Here is a 12132-nt window from a genome sequence, read left to right on the forward strand (position 1 = left end):
AATGCTTTAAACTACACATTTTCTCATGTGAAGCATGTGCCTGATTAAACTGTTTATTATAGAATTTTTTAAAAACTGAACCAGCAAGCGATATACTCGAGAGACTGTAATCTTATTAGGATTTTGATCAGACTTGTTAAATAGATATATGTTATCGAGATCTTGGTCAGGTGTGATTATGAGTAAAATTCATGGATATTAATATGGCCTTGCATGTGCTTGGCTGAGCATGTCAGCAATATAATAACAATATTGCAGATCAGATTTTGGACAAATGTTTGAAGTTGTCTTATATTATCAAGATGTTGGATTCGTTCTATTCTTGTCAAGATCTAAACTGTTAATAAGATAAACTTGTATCTTATTGGGTGAGTGTGTTACCATTCTGGTATTGAATCTAATAGGATTTTGCTGCACCTTGAGGTTATGTCATTATGGTCATAGACAGGTTCTATAACAAGTGAGATCAGCACACATTAATTAGATACCTCGATCTATAGGCTCAATTTCTCAACCAGTTTTTTGTAAAACTTGGTAAATGGGTTTATATCATGATGATCTTGTATTAATTGGATTATGAACAAGAGCAAGAGACAATGCACATTATGTATATATCAGTTACTGACCCATTAGACAAATGTAACAGTTTGGGTCTGCACATTTTAGGTATTGTCACCTTCCAGGCCAACTGTATCATTTTGGGTCTGCACTTGTCTGTTACTGACCCTTTAGCTAAACATAACAGTTTGGGTCCACACTTGTCTGTTACTGACACCTAAGCAACTGTATCTGCTGTAAGAAAAGCCCTACATTCCATGCCTACACAAACAGCAATTTAGTTCTGCACCAGTATGTCAGCGTGTTACATCAGCCAGTCATGGATCCTTTGTTATGTGGATTTCAGGAACATTTTCATCAAAATGACTGATACCATTTCAAGTTATTATGCCTTGATGCCAAATGTAAAATCAAGTCAATTCTCTTTTAAGATTATATTAAAGTTACATTTTGTTCATTTCATTCACTTGAATTTAGAAAATTCTAATATTTTAAAAAATGTATCTTCCTTTGCAGGGATTTAGAAAAGATGGGATCATCTCACTTCAAACCATCATGGTGGAGGGGCTCCAGACTCATTTACAATGAATATTTAATTGTTGTCTGCATTTTTATTGTTGTCATGGCAATATTTCTGTATATGAAGCGACTGAAGCTGTGCCCGAAAAGACCAGCAGAGACCTTGAGCAGAGTTCCATCCATGTCTTTCTTTAGGACTGAGTCAGATCAGATAGAACAAGGCATTCAGTTTAAAACTAGTCTTTATCCTTGAATTTTACTAATTCGCTGTAAACCTGTCAATATCATTGGACATCATTACTTAGATGTAAACTAGTCTGTATCATTGGACATCAGTAATTGTTTGTAATCCATTCTGTATCCCTGAACATCAGTAATTAGATGTAAACCAGTCTGTATCCTTGGATATCATTAATTTTGATGTAAACCAGTCTGTATCCTTGGACATCAGTAATTAGATGTAAACCAGTCTGTATCCTTGGATAACATTAATTTTGATGTAAACCAGTCTGTATCCTTGGACATCAGTAATTAGATGTAAACCAGTCTGTATCCTTGGATAACATTAATTTTGATGTAAACTGCTGCAAAGAGTATAGGTTTAACCTAACTCTTAAATGTAGATATTTCTATAATTTTCGCATAGAAGGTGAATTTCCTTTCGTGCATGTATGTACAGGGAAGATGGGGTATGTGTGTGATTTTCAATTTTTAAGTAAGCCAGTTACTTGATGAGAATAGTATCAATCAATTTAGCATTGGTAACATATTTCAAAAGATTTGTGTGTGTGATAAATAACTTTTAATTAACACTAATAAAAGTTGTTCCTATTCATTATCAGCTCGTTGTAAGCTTCGACAGTGGCACCATGTTGTATGCATTAGAACAGCATGTAACAGTAGATACATTAATGAATACTAACTGTACAACATTGCCAAAAGCTTTTAATGACTAGATAATGAAACTGACGGTACAACATTGCCAAAAGCTTTTAATGACTAGATAATGAAACTGATGGTACAACATTGCCAAAAGCTTTTAATGACTAGATAATGAAACTGACTGTACAACATTGCCAAAAGCTTTTAATGACTAGATACTGAATACTGACTGTACAACATTACCAAAATCTTTTAATGACTAGATAATGAAAGCATCTCATTGCTGAGTTGCAAAAGTTACAAAGTAAGCATTTGATTATGGCTGTTGATCTAAAAGTCAAGCACTTACATGATTGGATTGATCTTTGCAAAAATAATGAATGCTTCAGGTTTTGTTACACTTGTTGCAAATTGACCGTGCACAACATTTTCATGCACACACATTGTTAGCTCTAATGGTGATGGATCAAAAAAGCTTATGGTCTGATCTGTTGTCTGTCATCTGTTGTCTTGATTTTCATCCATCCATCATCACAGGTTTGTTATTGCTACTCCTCCTAAACGACTCGGAGGATTGCCATGTAACTTTACAGATGCATTCATCACCATGTCTTGTTGGTCTTGATCAGATATCAAGTGTGGCTACTTTAAAGCTATTTTGAGCAATTTTGGTCCTAAATGAAAATGGTGCTAATCTGATTTCCAGCATGGTTGCCATAGCAGCTGTCTTGAAAATCTTGTAATTGCTTTTCCACCTGAATGGAAAGTCGTGTTGACATAGAGTTTTCAATTGAAACTTCTTATGATATCTGTTTGGTGCTAAATAAAGGTGGTTCTGCTTGGACATCCAAAATATGGCCACTATGGTGGGCATTTTGAAAATCTTATTGCTACTTTTCCTGAATGGATGGTCATGTTAGTGCTACTCCTTTTGAATGGAAAGTCATATCAGCATGGGTTTTCACAGAAAGACCATTTTCTGGTTGATGTTAAATAAAACTGTGCCAATCAGATATTCAATATGGCTACCACACCAGTGGCCGTCTTGAAATGCTTATTGCTTCTCCTAGTGTCATATCAACATTGGATTTTGACTGGAAGACCTCTAATGAGGTCGGGTTGGTACAAATGAAAATCATGCTAATATGACATCCATTATGGCCAATGTACCATTCATCTTGAAAATCTTGCTCTTTCTACTGTCTTAAGACTAAAATGATATTGACATGGGTTTCACCAGAAGATGGTACCTAGCTGGTCCCGAGTTCTGAACTGAGTTCAAATATGGCTCCCAAAATGGACATATTGAAAATCTTGTCACTAATTCACCGAATGTATGGTCATATCAACATGGGGTTTTCATCAAAAGTCTGTTAATGTTGTCTACTTTATCCTAAATGAAATTGATGCTGATCTTAAATCCAATATGGCTGCCACAGTGGCTAATTTGAAATTCATTTAACTCAAGAATATCAAAGTTGGTTAAATCATATCACTCAAGAATATCAAAGTTGCTTAAATCATACCACTCAAGAATATCAAAGTTGGTTAAATCCTATCACTCCAAAATATCAAATTTGGTTAAATCATATCACTCCAGAATATCAAAGTTGGTTAAATTATATCACTCCAGAATATCAAATTTGGTTAAATCCTATCACTCCAGAATATCAAAGTTGGTTAAATCATATCACTCCAGAATATCAAAGTTGGTTAAACCATATCACTCAAAAATATCAAAGATTTGTTAAATCATATCACTCCAGAATATCAAAGTTGGTTTCAGTACTTGTCAGTTAAAAGAAGAAATGGTCTTTGCTTGAATCTCTGGAAATTTCTTTTGGTCAATAGAAAATTCAACCTTTCCAGGGAATCTTGGTAATTAGTATTTCCTTGCCTTTTACAAGTATCTATTTTATTGTCATGACATATTTAAACAAAAGAAAATATTGAGAGAATAAACATTTTCCATTGAGAAGTTTAATAAAAACTGGGCCACATAATTTGAGAAAATGAGAATTGAAAACTACTGATTGCAAAATTTACTTCTCTTTGAGATTTCCAGATTTGATTGAGATTTTGATTACAGTAACACCTCTATTGAAAAACCATCCTTCTGCTAAAATTCTTAGTCTCTCTGGATAGATGGTCTTTCATGATAAGCCATGATGGTATATAATCAGTAAATATATACGTTAAGAGTCTGGTCTTGCAAGACAGGTGCTCTTATATAGCAGTGGTCTTTCAAGACAGGTTTCACTGTAATAAATTGACTACCAGTTTTCAGTCTCAACTTGTTTCATCACATAGTTCATGACTGCAAACAAATTTTTCTTGAGTTAGCAATATTTTTATGCAAGTCTACCACATGCTTACAATACCATGTAAATTATTTGTTCAAAGTTTCAAACATACTGTAAACTTTCTTTTATGCAGGCATAAATGTTATATTAATACTAGCTTTCACATGACTGATTGTTATAGTAAAAATCAAAAGCTTTAAAGTACTCTGGGTAATACAGATGTTTTTTTATACAAGTTTGGTTAGTGTATGTAGAATTTTTTAAAATATATAATGTGTCTTGTTGGACTTTTATAATGTCGCATGTAAAAAAAACAATTTTTAATACAGGGTTGTTTGTTTGTAATTCCATGCAGTCTTTTATGAAATGAAAGAGCATTTATGTGATAATGCTTATTGGTCTTTTTGAGTGTACATGTTTACATGTCCCTAATCTAATATACCATCTCCATTGTTCTAGTGGTACAGACTTTATCATTCGATAATAATGCTTGGAAGATTGTACAGGTGCATTTATTCATGCACTCCTATGTTTGGGACCATAATTGTGAAAATCTCCTCTGGTTTTCTAGAGGTACAGACTTCATCAACTGATAAAGATGCCTGATGGGTGAACAGATTTTTCCTCTCAAAAACTTAGATCATCCCTCTGTTAATATTACATTTTTAGCAAACATGAATAAATCCAAAAGTTTCAAAGCAAATATGCAAACCTGAAATATATTTTTAATTTTAGCAAATCAGAATCACACATACCATATTCAAACCAAACCAATATGGTATGTTTTATTTATTGTAGGTTTTTTGTTTGCTAAAACTGGAAACTGATTTCGTAAATGTATCAACTTCAGTTCTCTACTCAAAATTTTTTCCTGTAAGAAATTGTCTGGAGTCAGTTTGACATGCAATACCATTTAGGTTTAGGTACCATATGTATTCGAATAATTTAGGAAAACATAAAGGCCTAGAAAAAGAGAGGTCAGCTTATCTGCAGGCCAGGATCTAAACTTAAAAGTTTTTAACATTTTTTTTGTTGACTACCATAATGTCTGTAAATTTTGGGACACGAAAATATAATTATTTTCCATTTTCTGAGATGTATATGCCTGTGAATAAAATAAATTCTTCATGAACACTTACTAAACTGTTATAAACTACTATGATTGCTTTGTTATTATTTGGCATGTGAATATTTCCTGATTTCTCCAACACAGAATGAAATAAAGGTAAAAGAAAGATTTTGTAATTCAAGGGGCCGGTTCAAGTTTACCTGGGAGACCAGGCTGTAATTGTACCTAGTGTAACTTTAATCCTTGTTTATTCCCAAATATATTGGATGCAGATTTTGCTTTATTCATTTTTTTCAACCAAATCGCATTCTTCCAAATAACACTTCAGCTAGTTGGCAATAGCTGTTTCATTTACGTTAATTAACGCACTCACGAGTTACTCTTTTTCAATGATATAAGCGATGCTACAAATTGTGGTAATCTTTATGAAAAGGTACACATGTTCAATTGTGCAAGGCGCAGCTGGCATAACTTTTACATGTTCCTGAAAGAATGGTAATAATAGAGGCTAAAATTCTGAACATAGATCAACTAAGATCATCATCTATCTATTTTACTTTTGTGTTTTGGCTGAACAAAATCATAATTTTCCACACATTGGAAAGCTGGATGTTTCGGTGTCTCTTTAGTTTATAATTGGCAGATTTGTCTGTTTTCTGATGTCAGTACAGACCAGTTAATCATTAAAACCCTGAAACTGGCTTGGGTTAAGAGGGAATTTTGACTGGCAACTATACTAGTTCTTTGATGTGTCATTGTCTTTCACTCCATAATAACATGATTACCGTAGTTTTGTAAATCGGGTGTAAGGTCACTTACATCAAAGCAAATACAACTTAGATTTTATGGTATTTGCATAAATTTTGAAGCATTATTTCTGAAACTTCATTATTGTATTGTGGATTTATCATTAAAGTTTAGTGCAGTGGTGCCCATGATTTGAATCCAAAGGATATACTTCAGTCAGCGGAATCTACTTCATTCAGCGCATGTTCAAAACTACCATGTACATGCAGTGGTGCCAATACACTCACTAGCCAAATTGCAAGCATCGAATCAAACCCTATTGTTATTCATTGTTGTCATACTGGGATAATATTTTAAAGAATTAGGTACTTAAAATTTCAAGGCAAAAAAATTTAATTATTGGTGTACTGATATCAAAAGTCTAATGCAGTAACACATAGACAAAAAATAATCAAAATAAAACGGGAGAGGTAGTTTACAGCAACCCACGAATGCTCAATTCTTGACATTGTCCGATAAAGTTATACAGTGTTAATTAAGCAAAAAAAACCCCCAGAAAATTAAATAAATTTCTTGACTTTTCAAACAAATTGATACCATTTCTCTGTAGTAATCAAACCCCGAGAGAGTTATATGAGTAATTTTTGCTAATGTAAGTTTGACTTCATAAATTCATTTAGAAATGACCACATGCATCTTGTGATGTTGTCTCTGACTTTTGGGTCAGCTTATGTATGTATCTATTTATTTATTGTTGAATATAGAACATTAGTCTTATTCTTGAATATAGAGTATTAATCTTATTGTTGAATATGGAGCATTAGTCGTAATGTTGAATATGGAGCATTAGTCTTAATGTTGAATATGGAGCATTAATCTTAATGTTGAATATGGAACATTAATCTTAATGTTGAATATGGAGCATTAGCCTTAATTTTGAATATGGAGCATTAGTCTTAATGTTGAATATGGAGCATTAATCTTAATGTTGAATGTAGAGTATTAGTCTTATTGTTGAATAATGAACAATAATCTTAATGTTGAATATGGAGCATTAGTCTTAATGTTGAATATGGGGCATTAGTCTTATTGTTGAATATGGAACATTAATGTTAATGTTGAATATGGAGCATTAATCTTATTGTTGAATATGGAGCATTAGTCTTAATGTTGAATATGGAGCATTAATCTTAATGTTGAATATGGACCATTAATCTTATTGTTGAATATGGAGCATTAATCTTAATGTTGAATATGGACCATTAGTCTTATTGTTGAATAATGAACATTAGTCTTAATGTTGAATATGGAGCAGTAATCTTAATGTTGAATATGGAGCATTAATCTTATTGTTGAATATGGAGCATTAATCTTAATGTTGAATATGGACCATTAGTCTTATTGTTGAATATGGAGCATTAGCCTTAATGTTGAGTATGGGGCATTAGTCTTATTGTTGAATATGGAACATTAATGTTAATGTTGAATATGGAGCATTAATCTTAATGTTGAATATGGAGCATTAGTCTTAACGTTGAATATGGAGCATTAGTCTTATTGTTGAATATGGAGCATTAGTCTTAATGTTGAATATGGAGCATTAATCTTATTGTTGAATGTGGAACATTAATTGATCATGATAATTCATATCCAACTATCCTGGGATTCCAATCCATAGGTTTTATTCTTGTCTACACATTAGAAAATATTAATGCTACTGAACTTCAGTTCTTCAAAACCTTTTGAGTATTGTAGGCCAAACATTTTTATTCATATTTCTTTTTTACACCCACTGCTTCCAGCAGAGGCTTCTTGATTTTGTCATGTCTGTCCATCAGGACCCACTGCCTGCAGCATGGTCATTTTGATTTGGTCATGTCTGTCCATCTGGACCCACTGCCTGCAGCATGGGCATTTTGATTTGGTTATGTCTGTCCATCTGGACCCAGTGCCTGCATCATGGGCAGTTTGATTTGGTTATGTCTGTCCATAAAGACCCACTGTCTTCAGCATGGGCATTTTGATTTGATCATGTCTGTCCATCTGGACCCAATGCCTGCAGCATGGGCATTTTGATTTTATCATGTCTGTTCATCAATACCCCCTGCCTGCAGCATGGTCATTTTGATTTGGTCATGTCTGTCCATCTGGACCCACTGCCTGCAGCATGGGCATTTTGATTTGGTTATGTCTGTCCATCTGGACCCAGTGCCTGCATCATGGGCAGTTTGATTTGGTTATGTCTGTCCATAAAGACCCACTGTCTTCAGCATGGGCATTTTGATTTGATCATGTCTGTCCATCTGGACCCAATGCCTGCAGCATGGGCATTTTGATTTTATCATGTCTGTTCATCAATACCCCCTGCCTGCAGCATGGTCATTTTGATTTGGTCCTGTCTATCCATCTGGACCCACTGCCTGCAGCATGGGCATTTTGATTTAATCATGTCTGTCCATCTGGACCCACTACCAGCAGCATGGACATCTTGATATGGTTATGTCTGTCCATCAGGACCCAATGCCTGCAGCATGGACATCTTGATTTGGTAATGTCTGTCCATCAGGACCCACTGCTTCCAGCAGAGGCTTCTTGATTTTGTCATGTCTGTACGTCAGAACCCTGACCGCTCCGGTGGCCTAGTGGTTAGAGGTCCGCCTTGGATGCAAGAGGACGTCCGTTCGATCCCCAGCTGAGTCATACCAAAGACATACAAAAATGGTACTAACAGCTGCCTCACTTGGCACTCATCATTAAGAGGATAGTGTTAGGATTGGTCGGGCTGGTGTCAGGATAATGTGACTAGGTGGAACATCATGCTACATGTCTGGGGCTTGATGCCCCAGTGCTAGACATCACTATAAACTACCACATTGCAGACATCATAGTGATATGACTGAAAAATTGTTTAAGCTACATTAAAAATCCAAAACACATCAGGACCCAATGCCTGCAGCATGGGCATTTTGATTTGGTTATGTCTGTCCATAAGGACCCACTGCCTTCAGCATGGACATCTTGATTTGATAATGTCTGTCCATCTGGACCCACTACCAGCTGCATGGGCATTTTGATTTGGTTATGCCTGTCCATCTGGACCCAATGCCTGCAGCATGGACATTTTGATTTGGTCATGTCTGTATGTCAGGACCCAATACCTGCAGCATGGACATTTTGATTTTGTCATGTCTGTACATCAGGACCCAATACCTGCAGCATGGACATTTTGATTTTGTCATGTCTGTACATCAGGACGCACTGCTTGCAGCATGGACATCTTGATTTGGTCATGTCTGCCTGCAGCAAAGGCATGTTGATTTGGTAATGTCTTTCCATCAATACCCACTGCCTGCAGCAGAGACATCTTTATTTGGTCATATCTGTCCATCAGACCAACTGCCTGCAGCATGGGCAATTTGATTTGGTCATATCTGTCCATCAGGACCCACTGCCTGCAGCATGGGCATTTTGATTTGGTCATGTCTGTACATCAGACCCACTACCTGCAGCATGGGCATTTTGATCTGGTCATATCTGTCCATCAGGAGAGGCTTCTTAGCAAGACTGCACAAAAAACACTCAACATAGAACAAATAAATTTTTATTGCATAATTGTATCCATAAATATATGTCCTGATTAGACATTTGCAGCCATTACAGCAAATTTGATTTTTAAAAGAACTTTTTGAGTGTGTTAGCACAATTAAGCAAAAATCTCTTGTGGTGTACAAGTGAAATTTCGGTGGTATGTTCGATGTATGTGTAGATGAATATATATTAGTTAATAAGTCTTTATAGAAAATTTTCAAATTTTTCAGAACTTTTTAAACTTCCTGGGCTTGAAACTTGTTGCTTTACAAAATTCAGTTTTAAAAATCGTTTTGAGGTGACATGCAAAAGAAGTTTTTCTGCAATGACTGAGGATGGTATTTATATAGTGATGCATATTGTGGTTATTTATGTTTGTGTTTAGTAAAGTTTTACTAGTGAAGAAAATCGAATTATTCCTAGTTTTAATTTGTCACCCTTGAGAAAAAGCCTATGTTTGCTTTATTTCTGTGCTGTTTAGATCAAGTTTTTCTGCTCCTTCTGTATGCTTCAGATGGAGCATATAGTATTGCCTGAATTTCCTGTCATGTCTTGTAACATATGGGCATATATTATTTGGATGTCATGTTATGTCACAGATAGGGCATATAGTATGGCCTGTATTTCATGTGTCATTTCACAGAGATGGCATATAGTATGGTCTCTATTCCCTCTCATGTCACAGAGAGGGCATATAGCATTACCCATATTCTCTCTCATGTCATGTCACAGAGATGTCATGTAGTATGGCCTGTATTCCCTGTTGTGTCAAAGAAGGGCAAATAGCATTACCAGTATTTTGTGCCCTGTCATGGCACAGACATGGCATATAGTATGGCCTGTATTATCTGTCATGCCACAGAAGAGCCAATAGCATTACCCATATTTCCTATCATGTCATGTCACAGAGGGGCATATATCATTACTTTATTTCCTGTCATGCCTTGTCATAGAGAGGGCATATAGTATTAACCATGTCTCTGAATCATGTCCTGTCCTTCCAGGCCTGGCTTCTGCAGATACCCATGTCTCTGAATCATGCCCTGTCCTTTCAGGCCTGGCTTCTGCAGATACCCATGTCTCTGAATCATGCCCTGTGCTTCCAGACCTGGCTTATGCAGATAACTATGTCTCTGAGTCATGCCCTGTCCTTCCTGACCTGGCTGATGCTGATACCCATGCCTCTGACTCATGCCCTGTCCATCCAGGCCTGGCTTCTGCAGATATCCATGTCTCTGAATCATGCCCTGTCTTTCCAGGCCTAGCCAATCCAGATACCCATTTCTCTGAATCATGCCCTATGCTTCCAGACCTGGCTGATGCAGATACCCATGTCTCTGATTCATGCCATATCCTGCCAGGCCTGGCTGATGCAGATACCTGTCTCTGAATCATGCACTTTCCTTCCTGGCCTGGCTGATGCAGATACCCATGTCTCTAAATCATGCCCTGTCCTTACAGGCCTGGTTGATGCCAATATCCATGTCTCTGAATCATGCCCTCTCCTTACAGACCTGGCTTATGCAGATACCCATGTCTCTGAATCATGCCCTGTCTTTTCAGGCCTGGCTTATGCAGATACCCATGTCTCAGAATCATGCCCTGTCCATCCAGGCCTGGCTTCTGCAGATACCCATGTCTCTGAATCATGCCCTGTACTTAACAGGCGTGGCATATGTCGATACCCATTTCTCTCGATCATGCCCTGTCCTTCCGGGCATGGCTGATGCAGATACCCATGTCTCTGAAATCATGCTCTGTCCTTCCAGGCCTGGCTTATGCAGATACCCATGTCTCTGAATCATGTCCTGTCTTTCCAGGTCTGGCTTATGCAGATAGCCATGTCTCAGAATCGTGCCCTGTCCTTCCAGGCCTGGCTTCTGCAGATACACATGTCTCTGAATTATTCACTGCCATTTCAGGCATGGCTTCTGCGGATACCCATGTCTTACAGGCCTGACTGATATCAATACCCATGTCTCTGAATCATGCTCTGTCCTTCCAGGCCTGGTTGATGCTAAAACCCATGTCTCTGAATCATGCCCTTTCCTTCCAGACCTGGCTTATGCAGATACCTATGTCTCTGGATCATGCCCTGTCCTTCCAGGCATGGCTTCTGCAGATACCCATGTCTCTGAATCATGCCCTGTCCATCCAGGCCTGGCTTCTGCAGATACCCATGTCTCTGAATCATGCCCTGTCCATCCAGGCCTGGTTTCTGCAGATACCCATGTCTCTGAATCATGCCCTGTCCTTTCAGGACTGGCTTATGCAGATAGCCATGTCTCTGAATCATGGCCTGTCCTTTCAGGCCTGGCTTATGCAGATACCCATTTCTCTGAATCATGCCATGTTCTTCCAGGCCTGGCTGATGCAGATACCGATGCCTCTGAATCATGCCCTGTCCTTCCAGTCCTGGCTTATGCAGATACCCATGTCTCTGAATCATGCTTTGTCCTTCCAGAC

The 12132-nt window shown here is 37.1% G+C and overlaps 1 protein-coding gene across 2 annotated transcripts in view; it reads left to right on the plus strand.

Annotated features, from left to right (window-relative positions):
- Positions 1-5419, plus strand: part of LOC149774604 (ectonucleoside triphosphate diphosphohydrolase 4-like) — a 58421-nt gene extending 53002 nt beyond the window's left edge. For both annotated transcript variants that reach the window (XM_089945062.1, XM_089945063.1), the window contains one exon: positions 1075-5419. In XM_089945062.1, the coding sequence (XP_089801188.1) occupies positions 1075-1330 (256 nt within the window). In that variant the 3' untranslated portion in view covers positions 1331-5419. The remainder of the gene's footprint in view (positions 1-1074) is intronic.
- Positions 5420-12132: the final 6713 nt, after the last annotated feature.

This window comes from Sinohyriopsis cumingii, unplaced genomic scaffold (assembly GCF_028554795.1).
Source record: "Sinohyriopsis cumingii isolate HCF-2022 unplaced genomic scaffold, ASM2855479v2 utg000198l, whole genome shotgun sequence".
NCBI lineage: Eukaryota > Metazoa > Mollusca > Bivalvia > Unionida > Unionidae > Sinohyriopsis > Sinohyriopsis cumingii.